We start from the raw sequence: 20595 nt of genomic DNA on the forward strand, positions 1-20595 counted from the left end.
TTTTTCTAACTATTAGGTGTCAGGAAAGAAGTCTCAGAAACATGAACATAGAAACTCAAAAGAGAACTGAAATGCAAATTCTGTAAGCTAAGCTAATGTCTTAACCCCAAATCCATCTTCTCTTCAGTTAAGCCAAATGCTAATCAGTGTTGGGATCATTAAGAACCAGGCAGGTCCAGCTTCGAAAACAAGGAGCACTGCAAAGGAAGTGAGGGTGACAGCAACTGTTAACATTCCTGGTTTGATCTTCAGGCTTTTTTGGGGTTGTTTCATAAAAGGAATGTAAAACATGAAATTGCACGATTCATACAGGAAGTTTTTCAAATAAAAACATTTTATGTAGCCTCAAGGATTAGATCTTCTTTAATTACTTCTGAAACATCAAATGTGGCTACAGAAACTGAAACAAAAAATTACGACAAAGGTATACATGCATGGCCAAAACATAAAATACCTCCTAATAGTCACAGAGAACTTTCTAGATGCTGTGAAATTTCAAATGGCAAGGCAGGTTTCAACACAAACAGACTGGTACTTCTAGATTTTCTTTGCTTTCTTAAAAACCAACCTCAGGAAATTACATGAATAATGAAAAAGCTTTTTGGTAATTGTATATACAGAACTCAGAAAACTGGAAGTATTTGCAATAGTTTCATTCACAACTGTACTGTGACTTACAGCAATCATTTTATTGCCTTTTTTTTTGTCTGCATGACAATAAAAAAATACATTGATGAACATAGTCGTGTATACAATAGTATGGTGTGCAGAAAACATTTTTTTTATTTGCTGATCTTGGCATTTTTAATCCTAGGGCTGTGAACATATAAAATATTCTCATTTAGCTTGCAACATTTGCAACTGTAGCAACTACATTGAATATTCAACTAGTTTCACTCAGTAACAACATTCAGATAATGGTTTCTTATTAATCCTCTGATTACTTAAAAAATGAAGCTCTGGGAAAAATAGGATTTCTCAGCTGTTTGTTCTTAATTAAAATAAATTTTAAAAGGTAAAAAAAGAATTTAAAGCTCTTTTTATTTTTGAATTTTAATGCATACTAATACTTAAGAGGCTTCTGTTTTAAATGCAAATAAGCAAACAAACAAAAATCTAAATAAACCAAAACAAATTCACAATGAAGAAACAACTCTCACCTTCATTCTGTTCTCTAAATTAATAGTTAATCCCACATACCACAATAATTTTATTCATACAGTATCCAGGCCATTTGGGAATACCTCTCTAGTTTATATTCAAGTGTTCTTTCAGACTTCTGGCTCTAGAAGACTTTACTGAAAAGCAGAGGGTGCTCAGCCTTCAGCAACATTAACTGCATTTCTATAGAGTGTCACAGATAAATGGGTACATTTATTATTTAGATACAAAATATTGTCTTGGTGCTCAATATATTCCCAAGGAATAAAGGGCATTGCTTAGACTCAGCAAATTAACCCACTACAGATTAAAAAGGATTATGGTGATTAGGCTTCCTGTAGTACTACATAATTTGCCTGATTTGGCCTAATTTATTTCTTCACATACAGCCTATGAAATACTGGCAAAACGGATATTTTCTAGAAATTATATCTGTCTTAAAGTAGGCACTTACAAGAGCACAGTGCTGAATCTAATCAAAGCCTGACAACTAGACACAAACTCCGTAACTTTTCTGGTTCAAAGAAATTATTTGTGTTATCAGACACAAACACACCCGCTCATTTCAGAGCCTCACAGTGTTCATGGGAGTCCTTCCAGTGGGCAGGTGTACATTCATAACTGTGCAGGGTTGATTCTGGCTGAACACCAGGTCCCCAGCAAAGCTGCTCTACCATGCCCCTCCTCATCTGGACTGAGGGGAGAAAATATAATGAAAGGCTCATGGGTCAAGGTAAGGTCAGGGAGAGATCACTCACCAATTACAGTCGTGGCCAAAACAGACTTGGCTTGGGGAAACTTGTTTAATTTATTACCAATAAAATCAGAGTAGGATTATGGGAAATAAAACTACATCTTGAAAAGAACTTCCCCCCCATCCCTCCCTTCTTCTGGGCTCAACTCCACTCCCGAATTCTCTACCTCCTCCCCAACAGCAATGGGGATGGGGAATGGGGGCTGCGGTCAGTTCATCACCCATTTTCTCTGCCACTCTTCCCCTGCTCCAGGGTGGCATCATGCCCACCAAAGACAGTCCTTCATTAATTGCACCAGCGTGAGTCCCTCCACAGGGTGCAGTCCTTCAGGAACCTCTTGTTCCAGCATGGATCTCTCCACAGGGCCACAGGTGCTGCCAAGAGCCTGCTCCAGCACAGGTTTCCAACAGGGTCCCAGCCTTCTTTGGGAATCCACCTGCTCCAGCATAGGGTCCTCCATGGGCTGCAGGTGGATCTCTGTATCGCTATGGACCTCCACGGGCTGCAGGGGCACAGCTGCTTCACCATGATCTGCACTGTGGGCTGCAGGGGAAACTCAGCTCAGGCACCTGGAGCACCTCCTCTCCCCCCTCCTCCACTGACCTTGTGTCTCAACGAAGGCATCTGAAGGGCTGCTTCTCACACATGTTCTCATTCCTCTCCCTGGCTGCAATTGTGCTGGACTTTTTTCCTCCCTTTTAAAATGTGTTATCCCAGAGGTGCTACTACCATCACTGATGGGCTCAGCCTTGGCCAGCATTGGGTCCACCTTGGAGCCAACTGGCACCGGCTCTGTCAGACATGGGGCAAACTTCTGGCACCTCCTCACAGAAGCCACCCCTGTAGTCTCCCTGCTACCAAAACCTTGCCATGCAAACCCAATACAGTAACTTCTATTTCAGATCAGGATGGAAATAGTGAATAATTATTGTTATTTCTGAACACTGAATCCAGGTAAGCAATTGGTTGTAGCCTGCACTCAAAAGTAATGGTGTTACCAGATATTAAGCTAAACAAGTGATAGCCTAATTGAGTCTCATAATGAAAAAGGCTTGACCAAAGGCACTGAAAAAGAAAGAAAAGAAAAAAAGAACAAACACTTTAAAGCAGCCTGTTGCTACACTGCAGCACAGAAGCAACAAAGCCTGAGACCCAGATGGTCTTCACTGACCGGAAATTCTCTTTGTTGCTGTGAGGATTATTTTTAGAGACGAAGTTATGGAAGAGAAAGGAGAGAGGTGCAGGGTGGGTGCTGGGAAGCACAGAAGGTATTGAACTGTGGCCTCTTGAGGTGTGTGTCAATTTGTAAGTACTCTGCACCTTGTTGTTTCAGATAATTCATCACGCAGCAGACAGGAGCTGGCTGCCCATATAAACCTGCATTAGCACACATTTTTCAGAAGTTATTAGCCAGACCATTATGTCCCTGATAATTTTATTTTTTTTCAACTTGTTACACTCATAGATTGCCATGCACTCAAAAGAGGTATCAGTACAACAGAATTAAGAAGGAGAATGAGCAGAACAGCATGTTTGATTTAAAAGACATCCAGTGGTGGTTCAGAGAGAACCAGCAGTGGCAAACCCATCAGTCAAAGCACAGCATTACTCATTCTCATGCCTCCCCTTACCAGTGCCTAGGAACTGGGTAGATAAATATGGAACAGCAGTGAATTTTGAGCCATTTCATCTAAAGCAATGAATCACAGAACCAGCACACAGTCATTATTTTCTATTTGCTATAGTAAGACTACTTCTGAATCTCTCAGGGTTCAGAAAGCTTTTGGCCAACTACAGAGAGGTTAGAGAAAGAACCATAGTTGAGAAAGACTGGCTACCTTTATGAGGAAGTCATGGACAGCCTTGTTACAAGGTAACTAAAATGAGAACTAACAGACTACCTACACTGGCAGATCTGTATGGGGAGATGGAGGTGTAACTTAAATTAGTGGATTTTAAGTGTGCACCTTATGCAGGTAACAGACAAAAACTAAGGAAGGTGATGTCTAGGTGTAGTATTTGAAGTAGCTTCTTGACAGAAAAATGGAAGAAACTGAAAGACAATCACTTGTAGAATGCAAAATCAGGCATGTCATAGCACCAGAAAATGCCATAAGAACTACCTTACATTGTCAAGTTTTTAAGACAACTGATTGCATGCTCCAGAACTTTCTCCCTCCTCTAAACCTGTCATTTCTTTGCCTGTTGGCAAATCCAGAAAGACACAAAAGGACAAACTTTTGGGGTAAGTGCAGATTTCTGTGAAGTCTTTGACCTTCCTCAGGATAGCACAGTGATTTTTAAGCAACTTTGTTTTGTCAGCACTGAATTATCCAAATAGTGTGGTAGGAATCAGATAGAGCACAACTGTCTCATTAAATATTATAAAAACTAACCTAGAACAACACATAGAAAAAGAAAACAAAAAAAGGCAGGTAGGTGATATGACCTTTCTGCAGAGATCCTGCGGAGATCCTAAATCTATCATCAACCTGAGCTAGTAAATTCCCAGAGAATCACTGCAGAAGCACAGCTTCCAAATCCAGGACTTCAGGCACAATCTAGTTTATGCAAAACTAACATGCACAGCAGACTTAATCTACAATCCAAACAATCTGCCCATGAAAAACAGTTGACTATATGACAATGCAACATTTCAGTCACTTACTGCAGCTGTGGTCATGCTATCCTGCTAGAAAAGATGTGCAACTTCACTACAGTATTCTGCTGACAGCACAGGCTGTAAAGAATACAACTGATGTCAAGTATAAAGGGAATGAAATTTTTGCTTTTAACAGAACATGGGGTTTTATGAAATATCCACATAAAGGAAAAACATAGAAATTTTCCAAGAAAACACATTTAAACACATTTTAAATTTTAAGTTAAAGTTTACAGGAGTCAAGAAGTACAAAGTAATCAAGAGTACTGTGTAAAGTGAAGAGTAAAATGCTAGTTAAGAGATGACAGCTATCAAAAGACAAATTTATTTATGTGTGCCCCAAGCCAGTTGCAGTGCACTGATGTCATACACCTTCTGCCTAACATGAACTGTGCTCTTTGAATACTTTGAATTCCAGTATTTCCATGAATGGGGGGCGGGGGCAGGGGGAGGAGGGGGGCGGGGAATACACACATATCTATACATGCATATCTATAATTAGATTTAATTCAATAACTGTATCTTGTGTTTGTATTTCAGGAAAAATACTGGGGGTATAGAAATAGAAAATCCCTACAGTAAGAAGGTGTACAAACTAGTTTTAGTTTGTACATTTAAAATAATTTATGAATATATTTTAATGTCTTCCTAGCTACTGTGTGGACTGTAGGAGAACTAGTAATAGCCACATGCTAAGGCTTAAAGTGCAGCATCTGTCAACAGTTAGAGAAGGATGTCACTGCAGTCTGAGATACCACTAATAACTCCTAGAAATTGCTCACTTTAAACATCCTCAGCATCTGAGGTTGATCTAAATACATCATTCTTACTGTTAGTCACTTTCATTCTAATTTTGTATGTTTCAAAAGGCCACTGTTAAGTAAAATACACCTATAAGAAGCTCTGAGCTGAGGAGCTTAAAAATATTTGTCCAGGTGGAATAGAACAAAAACTGGTAAAAGTTTTGCTTGCTATAAGTCAACTTTAGAAATTCAGAAAAATATTCAATTCAAGCAGTCATATATAGAACTTGGTATCATTATCAATCCACTCTTGGAAGTACTGCTCTAAGTGCAGTAAACATCTTTAAAGACCTTAGAAAGTAGGCAAGATACCTCATGCATTCTAATACCATGCAGTATTTCCTCAACAGAAAAATGAATCAGCTCAGGAGAGCAGCCTCCATGCCAGGAAATAGCATTAATGCAGCAATTCTGACTCAGGCCATTTATAAATTCAGTTCCTGAAACTGAAAGCAGGTATTTCTGAGGAGAGAATACTTCATTCATATACACATTCATTACCCTTCCTCATTCCACTGTAAGTACCAAAAAACAACTATTTTTCAGCTTGATGTGAACTTAGCAAACATGGTTTGCCCTCAGCTGGAAGTTTTAATTTATCTGCATAAGGGAACTGCTCACGGCGCTTTGTGTGCACACGCAGCAGAGCAGCACATGGACACACACACCCCTTCCCTGCTCCTGCCCATCCCCATGCCACTGGTGCAGGATGTGAACACTTCCCAAGCTCTCACGCACCCCAGATGCGATGCTGCACCCATGGTCCATCCCTCCAGGGACATGGGAGGCCCAAGTGGATGAAGCAGAGGGGGTCCTGCACTGCTTTGCGCTGGAGCTGGAGTTGCCTCTCCTCGCAGGACGCACGCTGACAGGCCTTTAGCACACAGCTTCTGCCAGACCACTGCTTGCAGTTGGGTCTCCACAAGTCACCACCTGTATTCATGCCCACTACGTTACCCTGACACGCTGCACACCAAAATATTTTCACAAAAACCTGCTGAGTCAACACAGTGTTGTGTGCACCAGTATTTAGGAAAATCCAGAGAGGAGTGTGTGGCCTCTTGGAAAAACCCATGTGGCTGCTTCTGTATTGCCAGCTGTCAACACAACCCCTAAGCTTCCTGTCTGTGCAGCAAAATGTTTGCAAAAGCCCAAATGACTACAGCCATGAGCAGTCTGGGGGAAAAGGTGCAAGAACCTACCATCACCAAAGATGTGAGTCATGAGCTTTGTGAGCACTTGCTTCAGGTTGAACTCTACCAGCCTCACTGCCTCCATGGTGTGACACTCCTGCTTGTGTGCAGTGCGATGGCCTTGCTCAAACAGCTGTAAACCTTCACCATCTTTAATGCTGGAGAACAACTAGAACAAAACCACAAAAACACCAGTGTTTTGCATCAGTGACCTTCTAAACGAAAATAAAGAATGAAATTTCATTGATTTAAGTGGGAATCTTACCTGCTAGGTCTGCACTGTGAAAAACAAACATAAAGGCTGTGACTTTATACAAATTCTGTCCACTAAATGCAGAGATGAATCATCATAAGAACAAAAATACTCAAATAATCAAATCTGGTTTATTTTTGTACTGTATCTTCAAATAATACAATTAGCTTCAGGAAAATAATAATTCACAAAATGAACATCTCTCCTTTTCTGATTTGTTACTTTGAAAGTTATCATGCAGAACAAAGTACTCTGTACAGTGTATTACACCCCAAAAACTACAAAACACACTGGCATTTATCATGACTTCAACTTTTTTAGTACTTGAATGATGTAAAAGAAATACCACAACACCAAAAAGGAAACAAAACCACAAAAACACAAAACCAAGCAAACAACAAAAAAAACAGACCCAACCTCCCACCAAAAAAAATGAAACCCAAAAAAAGCCAAAAAAACCCAAACAAACCCTGGAAGTTTAATGAGACTTAAGCTGCTTACAGTTGATTCATCTTGGGTACAGTTTATTCATCTAAGGACTACCATTTTCCTGCATATTCCCACACACAGCATCCTTTTTGTGAACAGGAATTTTGTCAATGGGGCATTTAAGGATTCATGATCTCAGGTGGGGGTTTCCAGATAAATTACAAAGCACCAGGACAGCTGTTTTGGGATGTAGGAGACTTGCTCTTCACTCAGACGCTGCTCCCCACCACATCTGCTGCAAGTTGAAGATTTCTGTTTCTGGCATATCCCCATATGTTTCTGGCCAGGTGATCCTGGACAGATACATACCAGCAAATCTATATCCTCTCAGAAAGACCAATAAAACATGCTCATTAAACAACATTGTTGGAGGCTCGGTGTCTTGGGGAGACAAGCAGGCAGTTTTACAGTCTAAAGAGCATTTTTGTTGGAAATCCTTACAGCTGTGCAAAAACCCTGTCTCTGGGGTGAAGTCTGGAGGGTAGGGAGAGCCAATTGTGAAAGTGTTTCTAGTGCCCTTTCCTACCCCTCCTCCTCCACCTTCCCATAGTCAATCAAGCACAGAGGGAAAAAACATGCACTGAGATTTTCTTCCCATTAAGCCTCCCAGCATAACTAGCTCTTAGTCAGGAGATGCCATGAATAGTGTGCAATCTTAACAACTCACGGATGCCTGCAGAAGTTGTTTTAACTGTAAAACTGTAGTTTGATGCCTTCAGAGCGCTAAATGCTCTAAACAAAAAGTTCAAATGAATCTCTGGTAGTCCACAAATGCTGGATACAATTAATTAGGACTAGTTTCTAGCACATTTCCCACAGACACAACGAATGAAGAGTCTGAGTTCAGACAGCACGCAAACTAGCACCACAGTGGATTGAAGGAATACAAAAAAACATCCAGTAGCATAAGTTTTTATTGCTAGCCACAAGGCGTTTGCTGGAAGATAGAGAAAACACCTCTCCAGTTAATCTCCTTAGTGTGCTGCAGAAAATACTAAATTAAAAAGGAAAGTAGAAATACCAAATAAAATGACTCTCCATCAGTCTAACAAAAATGCCTTTACTAGCCAAAAGGCAGCAGCTTGACAAACAAAGTATCACACATTTAAATAACACGTTCTTTATTCAAGTGCTCATCTGAGAGATTAAACCCCCTTCTTCGTACTGGCATTATTCCTACCTTGGCTGGAACAAGCAGATAATACCCACTCTGTAACTAACTTGCTGTCAGCAATGCAGATAGGTCATCCAGCATGTGGTTTTGAAAGCCAGGGGGAATTCAGAGAAGCCAGCATTAGCCTAGGGAGTATAATTGTTTTAGGCTCACCAGGTGGCCAGTGGCGAGACACAGCCTCCCTCACAGAGGAACACGGAGTGGCTAAATTAGGTTCCTGCTCTGAACTATCCTATGCAGGTTGCTGTTTTTTCTATTGACTCACTCACTAAGCCAGAAACACCCTTCAGGCAACAGAGATGTTCCCTCTTTGGACCAGAATACACTGTATTTACACATTAGAAGGTACATTTGTTATTTTAGGACATGAAACTCTCTTCCTCCTTTTCCCCTTCACTCCTCCCTTCAGCTGAAGACTGGCTCCTCAGACCACTGCAAGGAACAGACAGTCTGGACACTAGCCTTTAAAACACAGCATATATATCAACAAGTACGTAGAAATACTTTTCCTTACTGTTGTATTATTCCTGAAATGTTGATATCACAATTACAGTCTTAAGCAAAATTCTATTTCAGTGGTTTATATCAGATGTGGAAATGAAATACATGCAAGAATCACTAAGTACATTGGATCGTAATCCAGCCCTGTAACCTGCCTGAGTCCTCATCCTGCCAAACCAGTCATATGCAACATCTCCTTCTCCAGGCCAGGACAAGTGTCCATGCAGCAGTGCGCTGAGCCAGGCTGGGAGGTGGCTCTGGATGGGTGGTAACCCAGGAGAAGGGAAGAAACTGAGGGGTGTGAAAAAATGATCAAGTTTAGCTTAGTAATGAAATCTCAGCATAGTAGCAACACCAATAGATGAGATGGCACATGGAACAGGGCTGGGCCACTTTGGGCACAGGCGTGACTCCAGCCCAGTTCAGACAGGCTCTGAAAACACAGCCATAGGGAAGTCCCTGAGAGACAGGCAAGACAACAGCCTGTCAGTCAGGCACTGAAAGGCACTTTGGTATTCTCCATAGAGGCTCCATCAGCTGCAGATGGGGTTATAGAGTGAAAAAAAGAGATGCCTTACAGTTGTATTAATATTTATTCCCGACTTTCCATTCACTGACATTGCTACGTCAATATGAGCAGCTTTACCGATACACCAATTTCACTATTACAATGATTGAATTAAGTACATGTCTTGGATTAGAAACACTTCAACATTTCCGTACACATAAAGCTGGGAAAGTCAAAGCTTGAATAAAATGAAGAATCACCTACAGTCACTCCTTTCTGATGTCAGCTTTTCTCAAGCACATATCTGAGCAAATGGAGAAAAAAAATACCTAACAGTCTTGCATAAAACACTGACACATCCAAGACAACATTTTCACGTACATTCATTCCTTCGGTGCAGACTAAAGCAGCGTGCACTATCTTACTGTGTTGAATACGATCAGTCACTACTACAACCAGGAAAAAAATTTCCTGTAGCCATAAATCGAGCACTTACGTGTCTTTCTAGTGTAAGGACAAGAAGATTTTTCTTTGAGTGAAGGTGTGCAAAATATTGAATACTGTATCACCATGCAGAAGTCAAAAAAACTAACACCAGGATTTATCAGCATATCTGATTGGTGCTGCATTATGAAGGAGAAGGCAGAAAGGAATTGAAGTGACCTAACCATGTGGCATGAAGTTTACTCACAGTTTAGCTCATAATAAAAATAAATTAAAATCTGATAACATGTAATGGCAAGAAGACATGGGGTTTTAACTGGACAAGTACAAATGGAGCTATGCTCCTTCAAAAGCACATTCCAGTATTTCTCAGCCTGGCATGAAGGGCAGAAGTCACATGTGTGATTTAAACAAAGACCCCAGCGTTTCTTCGGTCACTTGAAAAACTTTTTTGTCTCACATCCCTTCATTATCCATACATTTAGTATTCAGTCCAAAATAAGTGTCTCTTTGCAGGATGGCATTCATAGGTTTCAGATCAGAGAGATCTGAAACTACATCCTGTCTTTCCACAATGCAGTTGTGTATTCCTCCTGCCACTCATGCATACACCAGTGATCAAGATAATGAATAAATCATGCTCATGTACTTATACTCACAGATAAACCAGCATTTAAGATTATCTCTATGAGGATCTGCACGTGACAACACCCAATCTTGCCACACCAAATACATTTTGTCTCACTGGCCCTAATAAATATCCCTAAAAATGAACCAACAGCTGCACTCTGAACCCACTTACAAACAGCAAACCCTTTCCACAACATTTTAAGTGGAACTCAGGACTCAACCAATGGATCAGGAATTATGAAGATGATGCCACCAACAGATGGCTCAAGGAGAAAACCTAATGTCAGTCTCAGTCAGCCACCAAGGTGTAAACATACACCCTGATCCAGCCAGTTCCAGGTACCAAAGAGAGATCCACATGACAGAAGGCTCTTCATGTCGTATCAATAAGAATTTTGGGGGGTAGAAAATGGCAAAAATGACTTCAACCCACAAGCTTGGGGTTGAACCTTAATTTCTACATCCTTCCATTTCCACTCCTCCAATTACAGCAAGGAAAGGTAATCTCTGTTGTTTTTTGGGGGTAGACGGCTTGTTTTTTGGGTTTTTTAACCTAATCAAAGTGTTTCTGTAAGAAAAGTGAAAACGATAAAGATGTTTTCAAACCATAAAGAAAAAGTAACACCGCTACACAGATACCTGATACAATGATTAAGACATACATGATAGACTTCTGTTTCTGTGGCAGTAGAAATTCCTTTACTTTTAAGCACCTTAGACTTCCCAAATACACTTGTAGGCATTTTGCTCTCTTTTTTTCCCTGCACAGTTCAAATACTGCATTGAATGTATATAATTGCTTTATTGTGAAAAGCCTTCTTGATTTGTTTGGTTTTTTTAGCTGGACAACAGAGAGTAAGACAAAGTCTGAAAAAAAAAATGAAGTCTTTGCAGTAAAAGATGCACTATTGGTTTTCAAACTTTCTAGACTATGGATCACTATGAAAATCTAGCAGACCGTCTGATGCCCTTCACCATCAAATTTTCAACTAAAAATAACAACAAATACAATTTGGGTCCTCGGATCAGTGAAGATCTATTTATTACGGCATGATTTATACACCACAACTTGGAAACTACAGAATAATGCAAGGTTCACAACTTGGACAGATACCGGAAAAAGTGAAGTCAGTTCCACCTGAACTAGCCAGGCCCTTTATTGCTACCACTCAGCTAAACTGAAGCTTCAGGAATAAATTCACCTCAGAATATTCTAGCAAAGTAATGCTGCTGCTCTTTTTCTTACCAAGGTGAATCTAGTTCAAGTGCCTCTGCTCCTGTACAGCGCTCACCACTCCCTGTGAGAAGAAGGGCCGTCTCTCAGGCTCCTTGGCACTGATGCTTTGCTCACAACCCCACCAATAAGTTGTAGAGGGCTAAGAAGGGTACCTTTCCTTGGCCATTTAAGCCTTTTAAAATATTTGTTCCTTGTGCCCAGCTAAACACTGCTCTTATGACTCCCACTCACACTCACAAGCACTCTCAGACATACTCCAAATCACTCCATAAAATAGGCTGATCCCTGGACCACTATAAATTGATTTAAATTCCTTTACATATGAGGATTTAAAAAATGGACTGAAGACAGGAAGCAGCTTTCCTTTGATACAATGTCAGAGCAGAAGAACAGTGTCCAAAGCTGCAGCAACATATAGGATTTTGGAGAAGTCAAACCTAAAGACACGAGTTTTCCAGGTGGAAACCCAGCATGGCACTTGATTAAAAAAAACCTCAAAACTGCAGATCAGTGGTCAATCAGGAGTTCACATCATCCCAAACCACAAGGAAAAGGAAAAAAGCAACATTTTTTTTTTCTTTTTAACAATACACAAGGAATATTGCCAAGCTACACAAGTATGGGAAGATGAGTATGTACTTAGATGAAAAAGAGAAAAATCTACTAATCTTCTATTAGCTAGAACAAGAGTCTTTACATTTTGGGATATAAAAACTAGAAGCTACAATATTGACTTTCTTTTTTCAATTATATATAGTCCTTTGGAGGAGTAGTCCTTTATTTGTAACTAGAATATCTACCATTTATCCATTGCATCCTAACAAGAAAGTTTCCATTTCCACCATAAGCATTTCAATGGAGAATAAAGATGTATCCCTACTACTTCTAGCACAAACAAGCCCAATAAGAGCATATTTTTTTCATCTAGACAATCTTGTATTCGCCTCCACTGGAACAGGGTTACTAAATTAGAGGAGCAATTTCCATGTTTTAGCATCTGTTCCCCTTAAAATTTGTGTATCATTCAGTACAGACGATAAAACACCGTACAAAGTCTCCTTCCAATGTGTAAACATCTTTTGTTGTCAACTGAAAGCTGTTCATTGACTGCCATTGGGTTTATATTGGCTCCCTCTTCTGGCTGACAGGCACAAAGTGCAATTTAGTTGAGATTTTTTTTCTCTTTTCCATAAATTATGGAACTGCACCAAAGCCAACGGCATAGCACAGAAATAATTTCTCTTATAATCCACCCAGGAAAACTGGCCAGTTCAAATTTGACTACAGCAGTATCAAAATTGCCAATCCAAAGCACTGACAAAAAGAAAAAAAAACCATATACCATAGAAAGAAAAAAAAATCCAAACACCAATTAGAAGAAAAACATGAATGCTGGAGGAAGTGAATACAAAAGAATATCACTTGGGGATACTGTTTAAGAAGAACAGATGATTTTATGCTCAGAATTCTGAAGTAGATTTGGGATTTCTGGTTTTAACTATTTATATTAGTCAGTTTCTAACTGTTCTATATATTACATTCAGATAATAATCACCTAAAATACTTTCAAATGTATTGAAAACATGTCTAAATGTATTGTCAGATGTTCTTTGATGGCAGTCCAAGGACATTTTTTAAAAGTTTATGAGAAATTTAAGCATGAATTATTCTTTTAGCAATGACTTTGGAAGATGGGAATTTCTTTAGTACTTTAATATTTGCACTCATACAAAGCTGCAGAAATGCATCAGTTACCTGCTCATCTTTGAATTATAGATTACTTCTCTCTTTAAAAAGTAATCAACCAACCATCATGAGAAAACATAGCCAAAAAAGCAAATAGCTCACAAATATCTCAGAATAAGTACTGTAAAATTGCCAAACTTGGTTTATTTTTCCAGATCTTACTTCAACGTACAGATATTAACTTTGATATAAAGAATTATGCTGAAGGTTTCCATCACAGGGCAGGAGTTTTAACATAGTCATGACTACAGAATTTGGTATTTGTAAAGGAGACTCACTTTTCTACATATCCTACATCTTTCATATCCTGCCTAAAATTTCAGCTGAGAATGAAGTGATTTTCCCCCCACACCTCCTAAACTGAGATCAAACATAAAATTCCTCTAAATTCAAGTTCCTATAAAATCACTCTACGCTTTTATCTTTCTTTTCACATCATCTTCGGTCTGTGGTCACTTACACTGACAAGACAGCAAATGATAAATGTAAAAATCAAAACAAAAAATTAGAGCAGCAAACTGACAACAGCATTTAAAATTACTATATTGGCCATAACATGAAATGTACCCAGGGCTTGTAGCTAAGAGCTAACAGTTTTTCCCTTGGTTCCAAAGATTCTGATCCTTGGTACTTGTGCAAATGTCTTCTCACCAGAGATTGTAGCCTGGTTATGAATGAAAAGTCTGAGACAAGGGTAACAGGCCCTGACAGTCACAAGTTTCTGCTCAGTGGGTTACAGCTTAAACTTGAGTATAAATAAATGAGTATCAGAGTATTTCTCTCATGTAGTATTACCTCTATTAAGTCTTTGTTCCGCTCAGACAGTTACTTCTGGAATTATTTAAATGTGGATTATTTTGAACAGGCAACCAGAACATAAAACACAGAAACAGTCCCCAGTGAAATTTCTGAATTACATATTAATTTTTTTCCACAAGGCTCTTGTGATTATGGCTGTAGAAAGGGGTATATATTGAAACACGAAGTGAAGCAAAAAAGGATGCTTCAGATCATGCTCAGGTTTATAATTTTTTCAGGTTGCCCAATAAACAACACTTTACACATTGTGCACCACACCACTATTCTTTCTTCATCAGTATAGAAAGCTCTCCAATAACATCTCAATCATTTTCTTGGAGAAAAAGAGAGAAGAGAAAAAGAAACCATCTCCAATGCAATGAATTAGATTGTTAAACATTGTATATTTCTAGATGGAACATGTTAGTGAAAACATTTCTGTAACTCTGTTCCCAGTTATTCAAATCCTGTTATTCCTACTATTGAATTTGTAAAGTAGAAAGAAATAGTCTATCATTAGGACCAAAATTTCTTAAGGGGTACATTCATTAACAGGTATTTCAATTAGATCAATCACACCCGAGGTTGCAGCAATTTCCTCCTGCAAGAATATTGATGTTATAATTTTGTGGCAGATAAAATATTTCCATCTGAATGACTGAACTCCTGCTCAAGTAAAAAAAAAGTTGTCATGAACAAAAACGGTTAAGAAATGGAATTTTCTTAATATAGTATTGTATACCATATACCCTGATTGTATTCATAAATAGGCCTATGCAAAAAGAACAGCAAACAAACCAGGCTGCCTAAGTCTGCAATATTTCCATTTCGTGGTTCCCAAAGAAGCAGCTGCAGGCTGGATCCAGCACCACGCAGCTCACAGGACACCTGCAGGGGCAGGCATGTGTTCGCAGTGGAAGGACCAGCGGCCACACGGGGTGGGAAACGCCAGTGCAGGCAGCACGAGCCCCTTCCAGCACGGAGAAGACCAGTGTTCTCTGATTACCTTAGTTTTCCCTCAGGCATCCAAAGGCATTAGGCTTCTCTGCCAAGCTCCTGTCACCCATTGGCAAGCACATTAAGAACAGTCTACATCTCAGTATTATTAGAATAAGCTAGTTTTAGTTATAGAACTGTGAATTTGGCAGTATTGCTACAAGCATACACAAATTATACAAATCAATTACTATTTGGAAAACAAACTGGCTTATATTTACCACTGATCAATGATGCAGCAGAGTACTCTAATGACACCCAGGCATTTGCAGAACATGCAAGCTGTGCCAACAAAACATATAAACTTAAGAGTCTTGGACATCAACCTAGAGCTCTTTAGCTGATGCCTCTGGACTCTGATGGGTTTACTATGTATGCACTACACACACATAACTATTGGCTGCAACATATGAATCCTTCAAGGCAGCTTTTTCAATTAATTTGATAGAGTTTTTGATTAAGTGATCTCACCAGAAGTGAGTTGTGACAGAAATAGAATTGAATTGTGCAGATCATTAACTGAACAAGTTGTTTCCTTTCAGATTATGTTTCATTTTGCTAGCTTTCAATAATATTGTCTTTCCATTTTTTCACATTTTCCTAGGGAATTTCATCATTGTTTTCAAATTCAACACTTTCCATCTACATTTTTCACAAATTAAAAATATTACTATATGATAAATCACTTGATCTTTATCAGTGTGCAGCATAACATTGTTGCTATAATATGCTTACGTGCATGAACTTTGCTTACAGCAAGCACAAGACCAAGCAACTTACCCAAAAGGTCTTTCACCCCAACTAGAGAATTCATACCTCGTGGCAGGAGAAGAGGCGCACTCCCTCCATCTGATGGAAGACTGGGTAGTGGGTGTTATCAATCGTGTCTCGGCGGTAGACATCTCCCACTGCCAGAAAGGCATCTAGGCCAGAGTGTATCAAGTCCCACTGATGAGCTGATGTGTGTGCTCTTAGCATGTGGTCACGATTCAAGTAATAGTTATCCTCTTTCCTTCTGCTGGCGTGGTTCTGTGGAATAAGTAAACTATCAAAATTCTGCTGGACTGTAACCACCGGGGAGAGACCATCATACACAGAAAAGAGCGGAGTCCCGCGGCGTCCTAGATAGTGTTTGTAGAAGTGCTCCTTCACCTGCTCCTTGATTAGCCACAAAGGGTGGTGTTTTCTGTTGTGCAAGTTCTTCCCCACCTTGGAAAGGATCTTCTCTGTGACATTGCTGTAGTCATCTTGAGGATAAGATTTACCAAGCAGTTCCACAGTATTTGAGCAGGGGGCACTGGCAGTGAAATCTGAAGGTACAGACTTGGATGAAGAATGCCTTGAATGGGTGGGAATTCCTCCTACCTTTACTTTTGGTGATAAAGCTGTTTTAGAATACTTAGCTACCCTCATGAATTTCCAGAGCATTGCCATTGTAAGCTTTTTTACGATCTAGAGAAAGAAAAGGAATTAAAAATATTTGAGTTAGGAACTGCAATCTTGCTGCAGAAATTGCTAGTATCTTAGGGATACATAAATCCACATGTCTGCTTGATTAGTATGACAAAATTCCCATTATAAACCACTGTTTTGACTTCAGAGGAGGGAAAATACCCTTGTGGTCAAATTTCAGCTAGGATATTTTATTCAATTATCAGGCTTCTGCATCACTGCACCAGTATTAATGAATTTAGACCTAGCCTGAACCCCATTCCAGATGACGCTCTTTAAAGATGAATAAACATCAGGCCTTCTTTCAAACAATATTTTTCATCCAATTAAAACATGAGGCAAATATTACTTATGAGAAACTCAAAAACTTAACAGTGCCCTTCAGCATTCAGAACTCGGTTATAATAAGCAATTAACTTACTGCTATATCATCTGCCCCATTAGCAGAAGCTACTGAACATGTTTCACATCTACCTGATGCATGTGGCACCCACTATGCAATCATCACTAATTCTTATTTAATGCCAGACAAAACCAGTTTAACCTTTCAAACTACTGAACCACTGTGAAAAAACAGATGGCCAATACAAGTCACGTATTTATATATAAACAGCACATTAAATTCACACATGAGTATTGCACAAGATTCACAATAAAGAGGCCATACAGTCAGAACCAATGTTAGGATTTTGCAGTGAGCACAAAACCCCTTTTTCTGTATGTTCCCAGGATGGCTATTTTCACAGCTCCACTACTGTACAAGGGAGTCAAGCTTGTCAGATACCAGGGAGGCAAAGTCATGAGATTCTTCAAGTTGTCTGAACTGAAGAACTCATTTCCCATCAAAGAGCCATCTTTACACATCCTCCCTGTTCACAGACAGGCTTTGTGCTTCATGTCTACACAGCTGCATTCTCTGTAGAGTTCAAAGATAATTCCAAAACCAAAGAGTTTTGAGAGTGGTGAACCTTTTGGTCACTCCATATGCACAAGCCCATTCTGAGATGAAAAATTACTTGAAAATCTACAGTTGGGCTTCAGAAATACTAGCAAAGTAAAATAATTAAGCATTACAATTCGCTATTATGGAATGGGAAAACAGAGGCATTAGAAGTTAAGTGACCAGGGAAAGGCATCTGCTACAAACAAACTGAGTTGTATTTCTCTATGAACCAAGAATTACAGGGCCACAGGTTTTCTGAGTGAAAGAATTTTCTGTGAAAGTCATCTTAAAGAACTGGGGGAAGAAAGGACATAGGCAATAATAAATACACCACAGTCTTCTAGGGATACCTTTCAATCTTTACGATTACAATATCTGGCTAGCTTTCTGCAGGAACATAAGGAAAACAAGTGCAAGTGAAAAATAAACAAGGTTAAGACTATTTTTCATACTCTCACACTTCAAAATATGTATGCAAATAGAACAGACATACTAGAATAGACAGCCCCAGAAAAAACCAAATCTGTAAAAGATAATGAGTACAGTCACATTTGGCTTTCTTTCTTCTGACTTATATCTAGAAGTTTTCCATAGGTCTGTTTCCTCAAGTAATTGTATCTCAATCAATCAATCAATCAAAATAAAGGCAAGTTGGGTAGACAGAAATTAAATCTGGCTGGGAAGGGTAAGATTACTAAATATTTGGTTTAATCCTTTTTCTGGTAGAATATCTTTAGAAATAAAGAACAGCTACAAATTTTATCTAGCTTTGAAACTTTTAAGAAGGACTGCCTTTTGCAGGGGGGAAGCTAAGAGTTTACAAAATTATTTCACCAAATTAGCTCTTGATCATTACTGAGCATGTTCTTCAGTAAATGAATTCACACGCACACCAAAAACCACTCTGATGGAGGCTAAGCAAGGGATTGTCTTACATTTTGAAAAGAGCCTCCATTTTCCTGAAACATACGTTAGCCATCATGGAAAGTGAGTTCTCATTTTCAAACAGCTGCTTGAAATACCCAGTCCTAGTCAGATAATGAATTCAGCTTCCCTTAAGTAAATATCACCATCTGCCCATACATTTATTTTTCTAAAAAATTCAATTCAAAACTTATACATAACCATAATGAACAAAAAACTCTCATAACTTTATTGTGATTCTCGTGATGTTTGCTGCTTTCTTAAATATCATTCCTCTCAGAATCAGGCAACCATATGAGAAGTTTAACTTTCACATAAACAGTTCTGATGATTTTAAATCTGTGGAAAAAGGAATTAGAACATGCACCTTAAGTGTTGGAAGGCATTCTTTTTTGTTTGTTTGTTTGTTTAAGACTCATTATTTTTAAGGGAGACTCTGGTGTATACATCTTCAAGGGCTTACCTGATGATATTTCAGTATTTGTAATGAGGAACCCTGCTCTCAGTTTCTGATAGTTCAGAAACACATTTTTTTCCGAGCAAGTGATATATACTCCTCACAAACTTGTACAGGAGAAAAACCTACAGATAAACTTGTATCAGTTTTCATCCTAACATTATGCCTGTTCCTTAAATACTTGAATGGCATTATTACCTGCATTATTATTCTAATCCAAAGCAAAACCTGAGCAGTCAGTAATGTGAGCAGTAAGAAAAGTTATAATTTTTTGATGAGTTATCCAATGTCCAAGTACTGCAAACAACAGCAAACAAGCACTAAATGACCCACTAACATGGTATGACACAGAGCTCCAGAAACACTGAAGTCCTTCACCAATACTCTGCTGCTTCCCTCTCTCACCACAGAGTCAGATATTCCTCTTCCAGAATCATTACAGAAAAATGGTATTGGACATAGTTCAACTCAACTGGTAATAAGTTACATTTGGGCAGTGAAACCACTGAGAAGAAAGAAAGAAAGTAAATAATGTTTGCACTCTGCAGACTGTACACAAAATCTCCAAATCAAAGTAATGTTTACCAAGGCAGAGAGCAACACTGGAAAATAAAGAAATCTCTTTACCTTTCCTCTAGCAATAAATACCTGTTGTTAAGAACACACTAATTACTTATGTTCATTTATAACAAACACGTTTATGCTTTTATGTCTTTTTATTTCTGTCTACATTTATCTAAATGTCTGGAAAAGCAGTTTAAATTTAAAATTTTCTTCATTTACTTCCACCACGCTTTTCATTTGGCAGGGAAACAAAACTGTTTTCTGTGCACACTGACAAAACCTGAATCCCACAGCAAGGCCTGCCAGCCAGCTACCAAGCACAGTGAGCCAAACAGCAGCTGCAGGTCCTGTAGCTGAAAACAAATACATAAATGGGAAATAGACACTGAACAACCACCACTGGCATCTACGATCTAACAATGGCAAAGGCCTCCACCAGCACCACCAGCAAGTCCCGAGCTCTGGGCTTGACAGAGGCTCCGGCTCGCAGCTGGGAGCCAACACAGGGCTTTGATGCAGATGCAGGGCTTTGGAAGCAGGCTGTTCTGCTGGCAGCTCTCCGTGGGGTTTCTCAAAGCTCTGCAGGTGGACATGCAAGCACCAGGCTGTTGTAATCTCCTATTACACAGGTCCTTAGCCAGACACCACCACTGACATGTTCCAGGGTACCTCAGCACCTCCCCTGAAGCTCCATGGGCTCAGGTCTCCATACTGAGATGTCTAATACAACTCTGGTCTTGGATAGGAATGATACCATACATTATGTTGTGCCAATGCGCTTGGAACTATGTTTGCACCTGGGCATGAGCTTTTGAGCAGCTCCAAGGCAGACCAGAGGGCAGGAGGCGGCATCCACGCCACCCAGGGGTGAAGGCATAAGAACAACCCTGTCCACGCTGTGCATA

General features: G+C 39.4%; 1 protein-coding gene across 2 annotated transcripts in view; it reads right to left on the minus strand.

Annotated features, from left to right (window-relative positions):
- The window catches only part of FARS2 (phenylalanyl-tRNA synthetase 2, mitochondrial), a 233900-nt gene that overhangs the window by 163421 nt on the left and 49884 nt on the right, over positions 1-20595 (minus strand). For both annotated transcript variants that reach the window (XM_048309888.1, XM_048309880.1), the window contains 2 exons: positions 16167-16802; positions 6584-6743 (listed from right to left, as the gene is read on the minus strand). In XM_048309888.1, coding sequence (XP_048165845.1) covers positions 6584-6743; positions 16167-16784 — 778 coding nt within the window. In that variant the 5' untranslated portion in view covers positions 16785-16802. The remainder of the gene's footprint in view (positions 1-6583; positions 6744-16166; positions 16803-20595) is intronic.

Source organism: Corvus hawaiiensis, chromosome 1 (assembly GCF_020740725.1).
Source record: "Corvus hawaiiensis isolate bCorHaw1 chromosome 1, bCorHaw1.pri.cur, whole genome shotgun sequence".
Lineage (NCBI taxonomy): Eukaryota > Metazoa > Chordata > Aves > Passeriformes > Corvidae > Corvus > Corvus hawaiiensis.